The sequence below is a fragment of the Podarcis cretensis genome (assembly GCF_951804945.1).
Source record: "Podarcis cretensis genome assembly, chromosome: Z".
Lineage (NCBI taxonomy): Eukaryota > Metazoa > Chordata > Lepidosauria > Squamata > Lacertidae > Podarcis > Podarcis cretensis.
The window spans coordinates 40102161-40115997 of NC_137184.1; the positions used below are offsets into that span (position 1 = coordinate 40102161).

General features: G+C 48.3%; 1 protein-coding gene across 2 annotated transcripts; it reads right to left on the reverse strand.

Moving 5' to 3' along the window:
* Positions 1-1495: 1495 nt before the first annotated feature.
* On the reverse strand, positions 1496-7653 carry SOWAHD (sosondowah ankyrin repeat domain family member D). 2 transcript variants are annotated; one of them, XM_079962890.1, is made up of 2 exons: positions 7532-7653; positions 1496-3235 (listed from the first exon to the last, which is right to left on the reverse strand). In XM_079962890.1, the coding sequence occupies exon 2, from the start codon at positions 3067-3069 to the stop codon at positions 2044-2046; it is 1026 nt and encodes a 341-aa protein (XP_079819016.1). In that variant the 5' UTR covers positions 3070-3235; positions 7532-7653; the 3' UTR covers positions 1496-2043. The 2 variants fall into 2 exon arrangements, with proteins under 2 accessions (XP_079819016.1, XP_079819015.1); XM_079962889.1 differs by having other exon boundaries at positions 7517-7639.
* Between the last annotated feature and the right edge of the window lie 6184 nt (positions 7654-13837).

Below are 13837 nucleotides of genomic sequence, written 5' to 3' on the forward strand. Positions count from 1 at the left end.
TATGAGTTCATATCCTTATGTAGCCAAAACGGCACTCAAAGAGGGAGGGATCCGCTCAACTGAAGTTGCTTATAGAATCAGAGTTGGAAGGGACCATGAGGGTAAAGGTAAAGGGGCCCCTGACCATTAGGTCCAGTTGTGGACGACTCTGGGGTTGCGGTGCTCATCTCACTTTACTGGCCAAGAGAACCGGTGTACAGCTTCCGGGTCATGTGGCCAGCATGACTAAGACGCTTCTGGCGAACCAGAGCAGTGCACAGAAATGCCGTTTACCTTCCCGCCGGAGTGGTACCTATTTATCTACTTGCACTTTGACGTGCTTTTGAACTGCTAGGTTGGCAGGAGCAGGGACTGAGCAACGGGAGCTCACCTCGTCACGGGGATTTGAACCACTGACCTCCTGATCAGCAAGCCCAAGAGGCTCAGTAGTTTAGACCACAGCGCCACCCGCATCCCTATTAAGGAAGACTCCCAAACAATTTTCAAGTGGTCCATGCTGGGGAGGGAAGGAGTTTTGAGAACTATTGCTACAGATAATTCTGCTTCACCTTGTGAGGAGTACTCACCTGGAACAAAGTGAAGCCCATATAGTGCTTGAAGATGATGCAGCCAATGCTTCATTACAGAGCTGGGCCAACTGAGCTCCAGAATGAAGCCCAATTTCCTAATGGTGACAGAGCTCTGTGGCCACAATGTAGAGAAAGTGTTGGGAAGCAGGGACTGTAAGGGAGTATACTGAAAGTGGGTGTGGCTGGCTGCAGATGCACATAGGAGCACATCATATTGCATTTTGTTGCAGGTCTCCCTAGTTTGGTTCTCTATCCATCACCCCCTTCATAAGCTGTGTAGTGCTGGAAGCCTGAATGGTCCTTTTTTTTTTTACATACACATGTAAACATCTCAAAGTTGGTTCTTGTCAAGTTCTGAGAGGAAGTTTATGTGCCCCCTTATATCTGATGGAGACAAACAGCCTTCAAATTGGCTAGGATTCCCCGACTCCAACACCCCAGTCCTTTATTTGAAACAGAGAATGATCCTCTGGAGTCACCCTGAAAGTTATTCCCACTTACTGTTGGTTAAGCTAGAACTACACCGGGGGTGGGGAATCAGAACAGTAGATATGGAAAGGGCTCCAGGGATCTAGTCCATGGGTAGGCAAACTAAGGCCTGGGGGCCGCATCCAGCCCAATCGCCTTCTAAAGGCAGCCCATGGACGGTCTGGGAATCAGCGTGTTTTTACATGAGTAGAATGTGTCCTTTTATTCAAAATGCATCTCTGGGTTATTTGTGGGGCATAGGAATTCACTCATTTCCCCCCCAAAATATAGTCTGGCTCCCCACAAGGTCTGAGGGACAGTGGACCAGCCCCCTGCTGAAAAAGTTTGCTGACCCCTGCTCTAGTCCAACCCCCCTGCAATGTGGGAATAAGCTAGGGTCCTGAGGGTGCTGAGAGTTGTTAGCAAACCCTATTCTCTTTCTGGGAATATGAAAGAAAGAAGAGAAAAATACACAGGTTTTTTTCCACAGGAGCAAACCTTGCACAGGTTGCAGAATTTATTTTTCTTAGTGCAGAATTACAGTTGCTTTCAGCACACTGCACACACACCCCTATCTGCAGGTTCCTTTCTGGGAAACAAGGAGACCAATAGGGGCTTTCCCTAACTTAGTCTTACCCACTTTGTCACACCAATCCACTGTGTCACCCCCTCCCCTATCTGCAGGTTCCTTTCTGGGGAACAAGGAGACAAATAGGGGTTTTCCCAAACTTAGCCATACCCACTTTGTCACACCAATCCCCTTTGTCACCCCTTCCCTTCCCCTCCCCTTCCTTCCAAATTTCAGGCCTTGTTTCTCATACCTGAGGCCAAAAAGCAAACGCAGGCAGGTTTGCTGAAGCTATCCCCCTCTGGCGACGTATCTCAATCTCACAACAGGCACCTCCAGTGCTTCCTCCTTCTACAGTCCCACCCTCTCATTTAATGGCTTTGATTACAGTCCACTCACAGCCAACAGGTCCAACTGCCTCAACCACTGAGCAGGCACCTAACGCTCTTGGAAGAACGCAATGGCTTGTCTGAACTTGTTCCTGAAATAAGACAGTCTGGGCGTGGCCCTCTGGCTGTGTCCTCTGCCCTTGGCTTCCTTGCTGTCCCCCTTGAACATGCCGATTCCACCTCGCGCTGATGGAGCACAGTTGTTGTTGGCGTTTCCAGTTCCTAGCTGGGCCAGGTCTTCCTCGCAAGCCCCCGAGAGCTCCTTTAACTCTCTGGAAGCATCTTCTCGGAGGTACTGCCACGCCTTGCGGCCGTTGTGGTCCCGAAGGCTTGTATTGGCTCCGTAGGCTCCCACCAGCACTTTGATGACCATCTCATGGCCTTGGAGGGCGGCTAGGTGCAAAGGGGTTAGTCTGCCACTGGCTGAGGGCATGTTGACATCAAATGGGTAGCAATTCCTTTCCGCAAAAGAAATCACCTCAATCAAGTCTTCATGGCGGCCATGTTTGGCCAACCAGTGGAGGACAGAGAAGCCCGTCACAAAGTCTCTCCTGGAGAGAAGGCTGGGGTCCTTGGCCAGTAAGTTGAGGATGCTCTCTGCGTCTCCTTGGGCGACAGTCAACATCCACTCGTGCTCCACTGGATCCAGAGCTAAGGACAAGTCATCATTGTTCCCATCCATGAGAGGTTCCTGTTCTGGTTGGGTGTCCAGCACAATGCTCTCCTGATGGGAAGCTGTCACCCACATGGGTTTGGCCTGGCTGCTTTGGAAGAGCTTATCCTTCAGTCCCTTCCTTCTCGTGCTACCGTAACCTATTGATAGTCTGGCTGTGTCCACCCCTGTTGCCCAGTTTCCCGAACGCCTGCTCGACCTGTTCATGCTTCTGCTGAAGTTGGACAACAACTGTCCTCGTCGGAGAATTAAGCTTTCAGCCCGGCTGCTGGGCCTGGGAGACTGGCTGCCAACAGCAGTCTGTGGCTGAGCCTGGGTGGCGTCTTCCTGCATGCATGGCTTAAAACCTGGAAGCACCTTTTGTCCCTCTTCCAAGCCATCTTCCCTTTGTTTTTCTGCCATGTCTCCTCCAGAGTGCACCGATCCCCAAAAGTCCCTGGGTTTTTCCTGACTCTCCCGTTAAGTCACTGTCAGTTTCTGGAAGAGCCACATGTTCAATGTCTTGCTTTCCTGTGTAGATAAGAAGGAAGCTTCTCCTGAGGTCTCAGTGCTGCAGGGCTTCCTGATTCTGCATGCAAAGGGGAACAGAAACTTTAGTTTTGTTACAAAGGAGGAAGAAAACACTTATTGCGAAACTGACAACTGCAAGCGGCAACCATCTGGCCAGAGAAGGTTAGGGTTCCACTGCAAGTCTACACTGCCATTGTTAAGCAATGGTCTTTAAGGTTGTATGCATACCTGCAGCACAGAGGGATAGTTTGTTATGGGTACTGAAGGTTGATAGAGGTAAAGGTAAAGGTACCCCTGCCCGTACGGGCCAGTCTTGACAGACTCTAGGGTTGTGCGCTCATCTCACTCTATAGGCCGGGAGCCAGCGCTGTCCGCAGACACTTCCGGGTCACGTGGCCAGCATGACAAGCTGCATCTGGTGAGCCAGCGCAGCACACGGAACGCCGTTTACCTTCCCGCTGGTAAGCGGTCCCTATTTATCTACTTGCACGCGGGGGTGCTTTCGAACTGCTAGGTTGGCAGGCGCTGGGACCGAACGACGGGAGCGCACCCCGCCGCGGGGATTTGAACCACCGTAGGAGACCCCTATTCCTACAATCGGTATAGTTAGCTGGGAAGAGGGATTGACTGTTAAACCACTCTGAGAACTGTAGTTCTGTGAAGGAATTAAGTGAGTCACCTAACAACTTTCAGCACGCTTAACAAACTACATTTCCCAGGATTCCTGGGGGGGGGGGAAGAATGACTATTTAAAGTGCCACTGCTTTAAATGTATAGTGCAGATTTCTATTGCTCCACTGTCGCCTCTACACAATAAGGTTTTTGAAACTCACAACAATGGTTGGCGGCAAGATTGGGTCATTTGAAGAAAAACAACCCAGCAGCACAGGAAGTTCTTCATTCATTAGAACCAACTAAAGTGTGACAGATTAGTGAGCAAAATTGCATGTAGTCCAGACTCCAGAACTCCTCTTTAGGCTGGTCTGTAAGACAAACAGGGGATAGAGGGGAGTTGTGCTGCAAACCTGCAGTTTGTATTAAGATAGAGTGCAGGAGGCACTGGGTGTACTTAATTAAGATTAGGACTTAATTAGATTAGACTGTGCTAAGTGCAAGACAAAGTGCAAAATTTATCACAGCCAGTTCTAATTAACAGTGAAATCCAGTGCATGTCTTTTCAGAAGTAAGTCTCACTGAATGACCTTATTCAGAAGACCCTCTGAATAAGTGCGGATAGGAATGCAGCCTTTGTCAAAGTAAAGCTTTCTCTACTTCACATTTTTGAACTTTTCGTTCCATTTTGCTTTTTACTTTATAATATGTTCATGGGTGGGTGTGCATTTGCAGAGCATTCAACACTTGGTAGTGAAAATATATACTGTGCATTGTATAGATGAGTGCTTGCTGTTAGATATACACTGTGTCTTTTCAATGGAGCATAAAATAGACTCTGGTGGTTCTGGAGACCACTTTCAAGAAAGAGCCCAAGCATGCTAATAATGAGAACTATTTTTCCAATAAATTATCAGGGTGTTTAGAGACATAATTCTGAGCTGAGTTAGGATGGCTCAGATTTTATTATGCCATTCCCTGGTGGGATGTGTGCTTATTCATCATATATGGAGTTATTTGAAATTTGACTGTTTCTGTAAGTCAAATACTGTGAAATATTGTCATACTGGTGAGACACTGTCATTGGCTCAATCTGCACTATACACTGAAAGCCTTATCGTACCACTTTTAACGCCCATGGATTTCCCCCAAAGAATGATGGAAAGTGTATATTCATTAAGGGCTATGGGAGTGTGTAGGAGAGCCTCTATTCCCCCTCACAGAGCTACAATTCCAGAGTGGTTCAATAATCAATTCCTCCTCTCAGGGAACTCTGGGGAATCTAAAACCTGTTTGTCAGAGACATACACAGGTTAAATATTCCAGAGCCAAAAAGAACAACACCCACTTCTTTTCCTCCAGAGACGAATTGAAGTTTCCTTTTGCTTGGTGTTGTTGAGACACATTTTGAGAGGAACACAGGCATACAATGTGAAACAAACATCTTTTTCAAGGGGTTGCCCAATGTTTTGGGCCCTGGGCACATCTGCACACATACCCCCACACCCTCTCACCTATTCTATTGATTTCAGACCTAATTTCAGCAGAAGGAAATGACCTGGCGGCACCAGCACCCTCTGGCAAACACTTTGGCAAATTCTGCTCTGATTTTAAAGTATTTTTTTAAATAGGCTTCTGACACTTCTTTTCTGATTGTCAAAAGTGTTAAATAAACTCCGAAATGCAAACACAGTTGTCTCTCCTCTGTTCCCTTTCCACCGTAGTTTGGATAAACTGGGATTATTGATCTGTGACTTCATTCCTCAGCCAACATAGCAACTTTCAGGGTTATTTTACTGTTGGGGGCATCAGCGAGATTCTGGAACTCAAGTCTCCATGCAAATGCCCTCTGTTTGGGCAGCCCTTATTTTAGCTGTCCTTGCAACAGACCTGTAAAGTAGGCTGCTGTTCTTTTAAAGCAGGTCCTCCTGATCAGTAATAACTCACACAGACATAACTTTATGGTAGCTAAGAAAAGCAGCCCTTATAGCCTCCCACTTGTCTTACTCCTCCAACATAACACCCAAGAGACAGAACCAGATTGCCTGCTTTAATTGTTTCCATATTACAGCTAACTAAGTTGTAATATGTGGTTAAACCACAGAGCCTAGGGCTTGCCGATCAGAAGGTCGGTGGTTCGAATCCCTGTGACGGGTGAGCTCCCGTTGCTCGGTCCCTGCTCCTGCCAACCTAGCAGTTCAAAAGCACGTCAAAGTGCAAGTAGATAAATAGGTACCGCTCCGGCAGGAAGGTAAATGGCGTTTCCGTGCACTGCTCTGGTTTGCCAGAAGCGGCTTAATCATGCTGGCCACATGACCCAGAAGCTGTACGCCGGCTCCCTCAGCCAATAAAGTGAGATGAGCGCCGCAACCCCAGAGTCGTCCACGACTGGACCTAATGGTCAGGGATCCCTTTACCTTTTAAGCTCAAGTATATTGGTTTGCCTATGGCTACTTATGTGTAAATGGCCTAAATTCAGACCTCTCGGCTCTCTCTTGCTGCACTGTGCTAATGCAAAGTGGCACACCAACAGTCCAAACACAAGCTATTATGATTCAATGGTGAAATAAATGCTCTCTGCACCTACTCAAGTGCACCATCCTTTGTTCTTATTTCATATGCTCTGGGCATGACCCCAACACACAAACTGAGCTTGAATGTCTTAGGTGTGGATTCAGCAACATGCAGGCAGAGCAGTTTGCAATGTTCACCCATGTAATAAACATACAACATAATGCTTTTGATCCCCTCAAGATGTTCATTTCTACCTAGGAATGTTGTGACTGCAGGATAAAAAGTGGGAGAAAGCCATGCTTTAAACTGAATCTACTGTACTTCTGAAGTAGGAATTACACGTGGATGAATTGATAGGTAGCATTTATATTAATAGTAGTTATCATTGTGTTAAAAATGCTTGGCAACCCTTATCAGAGGCGAACTTGGGTAATTAATATGGCACCATGAGTGAGGACAAAATCCACACACACACACACACACCCCACGCCACTGCGCACTCAGGGTGCATGAGCCAGCTCGTCTCCACCGTGACCCTGGATTCTGGAAGCGCCCGCAGGATTGTGACCCGGCTGCAGCTTCCCTGCCCCAAGTGCCACCTGCGCCTCGTCCGGGAAAGCGAATCTCTTGTCTGCAGCAGGGACCGGGGGAGGTGAGGGGAGGGGAGGGGAGGAGGAGGAGGAAGCAAAGACGCCCGCAGCTGCAGCAGCTCCGACCATGAGGATGCCTCCCCCGCAGGTAGATCTCGGGGCACGCACGCACGCACGCACCTCCTGTGCCCTATGCTGGCTACCCGCTTGTATACCCCGAATCGGCGCTGCCCTTATTATGACCCTTGTCAATAGTAGTAACATTTCCCAAAGACGGGAAACGATGGCTTTTCCCGAGTTTTTCTGGGGAATGCCAAGGGGCAACTTTCTGAAGTTCATACCCTTACGCGACCGTCTGTAAAATGAACTCTGAGACGCTGCGACGAAAGCCCTGACTTCAGCGTAGCGCGAGAATGATCCGGCGTCTTGCATGAAAAACCACCGCCTCATGTTCCACTTAGCCTTCGAACTACCTTCCCTGGGTGCTGACGTTTAGACACCTGTACACTTTCTTTTTGGGGCTTCTGAAAAAGAAACTCCCCTAGGAAGTCCTAGCTATTCCAGTAAATGATGAGGAAGCCGTTTGGGAAGGGCGGGGAAGTTCCCAACGCTTTTCATTTTACCTTTTCCAAGCGTACCTGCAGGGTGGCGGGGGGCAGCGGCTCGGACCAGGTGCTCCCCAGGCCTTTCCCAGCTTGGAAGCCGCTGGGGCACCTTGCAGAGGCGCAGCCGCCCTCGGGGCTCCTCCTCCCCTTCTGAGCCTAGTGTTCCTTCCGCGTCTCAGCGCAGTCTCCAGCCAGCGCCTCTCCGGAGTTCCTTTGTGCAAAGTTTGCCATCGGTGAGTTTCGAAGCGCTGCAGAAAAGCAACAGCGTGACCTTTGCTCTCGACCTATTGGCTGGGATAGATTAAGCCGCCGCATGTGATGCTGCTGACTGCGTTCTTCCGCATGGCGAGAAACTTAAACAGCCAGCGATCTTTTATTCCGGGAGAAGCAAAAGAGTGGTGGTCGCCGGACGCAGCTATACAACTCCCCTTTCTGCGGAGTTGCAGAAGTCGGATTTAGGGCGGTGCGGATGGTTCTCCCGCACAGGGCGCCGCAAAATTGAACAGACCCATAACTGAGAAGATCCGTTTGGGGGCGCCAAATTTTGACTTCTCGCTGGAAACCAAAGATGCCCAAAGCCTGTCCCTATCCAGGGACAGCGGCTCCCAAATGGTCTGGCACCTTAAAAACCGTTTAGGGGTTGGTTACCTATCTAGTCTACAGTCCCCGATTCGTTCTATGGTTCTGGAGAGTCGATCTGCACTATGCATTTTTAAAGCAGCGTTGTACCACTTTAAGCAGCCACGGCTTCCGAAAAAGAATCATGGATACTGCATTTTGCTCAGGGCGCTGAGTTACTGGGAGGCAATTCCCCTCCCAGAGCTGCAAATCCCAGAGTTCCCTGGGAAAGAAGGATTGTGAAACCACTCTGTGAATGAGTGGGTCTCCTAGCAACAGGGGGTCTCCTAGCAACTCTCAACAGTACACTACGTCCTAAACTTCAGCTCCCAGAATTCTTTGGGGGAAGCCTACTTTTATCACACTGTTGTTGTTTAGTAGTTTAGTCGTGTCCGACTCTTCGTGACCCCATGAGACCAGAGTACGCCAGGCACTCCTGTCTTCCACTGCCTCCCACAGTTTGGTCAAACTCATGCTGGTGGCTTCGAGAACACTGTCCCACCATCTCATCCTCTGTCATCCCCTTCTCCTTGTGCCCTCCATCTTTCCCAACATCAGGGTCTTTTCCAGGGAATCTTCTCTTCTCATGAGGTGGCCAAAGTATTGGAGCCTCAGCTTCACGATCTGTCCTTCCAGTGAGCACCCTACTTTATCACACTACTTTAAACTATATAGCGCAGATGGGGGCCAGCGATTCTCAGTGGGGGACTTCCTAGCGCTGCTAATCCCTTCCTGATCAGTTGTTTGACAGTGGCTAAACAAAGAACAATCAGGAGTGTCCTTTGGCAGACATGTCTTTACCTGCTCCACACCTGGCACCACACGTGACACATAGGAAGCTGCTTTATATACCAAGTCAGAACATTGGTCCACCAAGCTCAGTATTATGTACACTGACTGGCAGCTGCTGTCAGGGGCTTCAGTCAGGGAACAGTCCCAGGCCTACCTGGAGATGCTGGAGGACTGAACCTTGGGCCAGCTGCATGTGAGACAGGTGCTCTACCTCTGAGCCATGGTGCTTACCTGATTTTAGGTGTGGGGCTGGTGGGTATATTTGGGAGGGAGACTGCCTTGTGGGCCAAGTTAGGCCCCATGCTGGGCTTAGATAGGTCTGGTGGGGCAGAGTTTTTGCACCACTGCAAATCAATTCTGCCTGCTGTTAATGCAGGAAACCAGTTCTGCTTGAGGAGGATGTGTAATGCATGTAATGGAGATTGCTAAACTAATAACAACAATATACTTAATATAGAATCATAGAATTGTAGAGTTAGAAGGGACTATGAGGGTCATGTAATCCAACACACTGCACTGAAGGAATGTTTTTGCCCAGTGTGGGGTTCATACCTGTGATTCTCAGCTTAAGAATCTCATGCTCTGCCAACTGAGCTATCCCGGTAGTTAATATACTATCAATTCTAATCTGTTACCTCTGAGGATGTGGACAGGTTCCTTGGATGAGTGAAACCAACCACCTGTCTCCTTGATCCTTGCCTATCCTGGCTTATAAGAGCGAGCCGGGAAGGGTTGGGAGATGGGCTCTGCGGGGTGGTGAATGCTTCTCTCTGTGAGGGAGCCTTCCCAGACCTGCAGAAAGAGGTGGTCATCCAACTGCTTCTTAAAAAAACATCTTTAGTTGTAGCCAATGTGGCCAACTATCACCCAGTCTCAAATCTTCCATTCTTGGGCAAGGTGATTGAGCGAGTGGTTGCTGAACAACTCCAGGCATGCCTGGAAGAAGCAGACCATTTGGATCCCTTCCAGTCGGGATTCAGGCCTCATCATGGGACTGAAACTGCCTTGGTCGCGCTGGTCGATTATCTCCAGCTGGTTAGGGACAAAGGTGAGAGCTGTTTTCTAGTTCTGCTGGATCTCTCAGTGGCTTTTGATACCATCGACCATAACATCCTTCTGGACTGTCTAGAGGGGCCGGGAGCTGGGGGCACTGTTATACAGTGGTTCCACTCCTTCCTCCTGTGCTGTGTTGGTGGGGGAGGGTGGGTGGGGATGAGTGTTCAGACCCCTGGGCTCTCGCTTGTGGGGTGCCTCAGGGTTCTGTCCTCTCCCCCATGCTTTTCAACATCTACATGCAGTGGCGTAGCGTGGGTTGTCAGCACCCGGGGCAAGGCAAGTAATTTGCGCCCCCTAACCCATGGATTTGCGCCCCCTAACCCGTGGATTTGCGCCCCCTAACCCTAACCCCCAGATGTTGCACCCAGTGCAGCCGGCCCCCCCTGCACCCCCCACGCTACGCCACTGTCTACATGCAGCCTCTGGGAGAGATCATCAGGGGGTTTGGGCTGGGTGTTCATCAGTATGCAGATGATACCCAGCTCTACCTCTCTTTCACATCAGAACCAGTGAAGGTGGTGAAGGAGGCAGTTGGAGGATGGATGGCGGTTAATGGATTGATGTTGAATCCTGACAAGACAGAAGTACAGTCATACCTGGGGTTGAAGTTGCTTCTGGTTGAGCGCATTTGGGTTGCGCTCCACTGCGACCCGGAAGTAACAGAATGTGTTACTTCTGGGTTTCGCCACTCACGCATGAGCGGATGGTCAAAATGACATCAAGCGCATGTGCAGAAGCGGCGAATTGTGACCTGCACAGACGCGGGTTGTGTTCGCTTCTGGATGCGAACAGGGCTCCAGAACGGATCCCATTTGTATCCAGAGATACCACTGTACTGCTTTGGGGGATAGGAGGCGGGCAGGTGTGGAGGACTCCTTGGTCCTGAATGGGGTAACTGTGCCCCTGAAGGACCAGGTGCGCAGCCTGGGAGTCATTTTGGACTCACAGCTGTCCATGGAGGCGCAGGTCAATTCTGTGTCCAGGGCAGCTCTCTACCAGCTCCACCTAGTATGCAGGCTGAGACCCTATCTACCCATGGACTGTCTCGCCAGAGTGGTGCATGCTTTAGTTATCTCTCGCTTGGACTACTGCAATGCACTCTATGTGGGGCTATCTTTGAAGGTGACCTGGAAACTGCAGCTAATCTAGAATGCGGCAGCTAGACCACATAACATAGGTCTTGAAATACCTTAATTGGCTCCCAGTACGTTTCCAAGCACAATTCAAAGTGTTAGTGCTGACCTTTAAAGCCCTAAATGGCCTCGGTCCAGTATACCTGAAGGAGCGTCTCCACTCACATCATTCTGCCCGGACACTGAGGTCCAGTGCTGAGAGCCTTCTGGCGGTTCCCTCACTGCAAGAAGCCAAGTTACAGGGAACTAGGCAGAGGGCCTTCTCAGTAGAGGCACCTGTCCTGTGGAACGCCCTCCCACCAGATGTCAAAGAGAGAAACAACTACCAGACTTTTTGAAGACATCTGAAGGCAGCCCTGTTAAGGAAAGCTTTTAATGTCTAACAGACTATTTTATTTTAATATTTTGTTGGAAGCTGCCCAGAGTGGCTGGGGAAACCCAGCCATATGGGCAGGGTATAAATAATAAATTATTATTATTATTAAGCTTTATAAGACTGCAGCTTTCCGATATCACAAGAATCTTAGGTTCTGCAGCAACCAGCCAACACAGCTTTCTCACTGGAAGTTGCAACACTGTGGTCTAGAATATTATTACCGTATTTGTTCTTGCAAATGAGAGACATAAAGTATGTTAAAATCAATTATTTTTAGGCCAGTTTAGGCTGACCAAACAGAATACAAGCATTCTGTTTTCCCTTACGCTGCCCAATAGGCAGATGTGAACTTTAAAAATCTGCTTCTCATTAATTATTGGGAAGATAAAAGAAGTATATTTTCCAGTCTGCATCTTCTCCTAAGCATTTCTTGAGATATCCACTAGGGGTAGCGTGTGATCCGTTTATTCCTAAATGAAACTGATGTTGCAATCCTAAACACATCACTTGCTAAGGCAAGTAGTAAGTCTGATTTGACTTAATGGGACTTACTTCCAAGGAAGCATGCATTGCTAAGGAGTTGCGTATTGTGCTGAACCCATTAGCACTCAGCTAATTCCTATTTATTTTATAAGATTTCTGACCTGCCCCTTACCATAAGGTGCCTGGGTAAGTTACAGCAATAGAATATGCACTTATTTAAAAAAACAAAATAAAACCACTACCCAGGTAAAACACATGAAACTGCTCCAAATGGGTTGGGGTCTATATAAGTTCAGCTTATAGAGGTGAGTCCCAGGAAAAAAAGTACCTTAATGGTCCAAGACTAGGATAAAGAGGTGCATCTTGGGTGAAGCTGCTTGGTAAAGGTGCTAGTCACACCTCTGTAGGGAAGGCATTCCACAATTTGGTGGCTGCCACAGAGAAAACCCTCTCTTAGGACACAATTCCCCAACACCTGAGAAGGTCAGTAGGGATGGAAATGGCCTTTCAGATATTTGGGACTTTGGTCATTTGGGGCTTTAAACAACAATGTGAGCACCTTGAATTGGTCTCAGATACAAATGGGCACAAAGGGATACAATGAATACAAAAGGATGCGGGTGGCACTGTGGGTTAAACCACAGAGCCTAGGACTTGCCAATCAGAAGGTTGGCAGTTCGAATCCCCGCAATGGGGTGAGCTCCCATTGCTCGGTCCCAGCTCCTGCCAACCTAGCAGTTTGAAAGCACGTCAAGGTGCAAGTAGATAAATAGGTACCGCTCCGGTGAGAAGGTAAACGGTGTTTCCATGCACTGCTCTGGTTCGCCAGAAGCGGCTTAGTCATGCTGGCCACATGACCCGGAAGCTGTACGCTGGCTCCCTCGGCCAATAAAGCGAGATGAGCGCCACAACCCCAGAGTCGGCCACGACTGGACCTAATGGTCAGGGGTCCCTTTACCTTTTTACAAATGGGCATCCCTCTCCTGCTTCCAACTGGCAACCAAATTCTCCCCACAACTCTCTTCAAGCTCCATTCAACAGTTCATTCTCCAAGTGATCTCCTTCAGCTCCCCTCCAAATACAAACCGCATATATGGTTTATTAAAAGTTCGATTAATATTTTAATCCCACTTTTGCATGACAATGATAAAGCAAACTGCAAGAGAGACATGGAAATACATTATTAAAAAAAGGAAACACTTAAATTACACACTCAGTTTGACAGGCTCAATAACAGGACACTAATACATCAGCAAGATAAAACACTAATACAAATCTCCTGAAAACAACAGATCATTCCTTAAAATTGAAATACTTTATTGTCACTTGTACAACTTGTATACAGTGAGATTACATGAGCACCCCCACTCAGCTCTCTTAGTCTTAATTCCCCTCGTATACTGATGCACACCCACCAAACTCGAAAGTCAGTTGCCCTGTTGTTATCTTTTCATTCAGCAGCCTAACAGCCCACGGATAGAAGCTGTTCTTTACCCTGTTGGTGCGACTAATCATGCTTCTATATCTTCTACCCGCCTTTTTTTAAAAAGGCTTTAATTTTTTGTGAAAGGTGGAAAGGGAGTGAGCCTACATGGAGAGTTCCATGAGAATAAGTTTAATGATGATGATGCTTATGATGATAATAGATTAATTTATTTTTTGTACCCTTCCCATCTGTCTGGGTTGTCCCAGCCACTCTGGGCAGCTTCAACAGAATATAAAAAGAACACAGCAGAACATCACACATTAAAAGCATCCTGATACATGGCTGTCTTTAGATGTCTACGGAAGGTCATATGATTGTTCATCTCTTTGAAATCTGATGGGAGGGTATTCCACATGATGGGCACCACTACCAAGAAGGTCCACTGCCTGGTTCCC

Bases quoted from the DNA above. Each gene is read 5' to 3' on its own strand.
- SOWAHD (XM_079962890.1), bottom strand. From the start codon at position 3,069: ATGGCAGAAAAACAAAGGGAAGATGGCTTGGAAGAGGGACAAAAGGTG.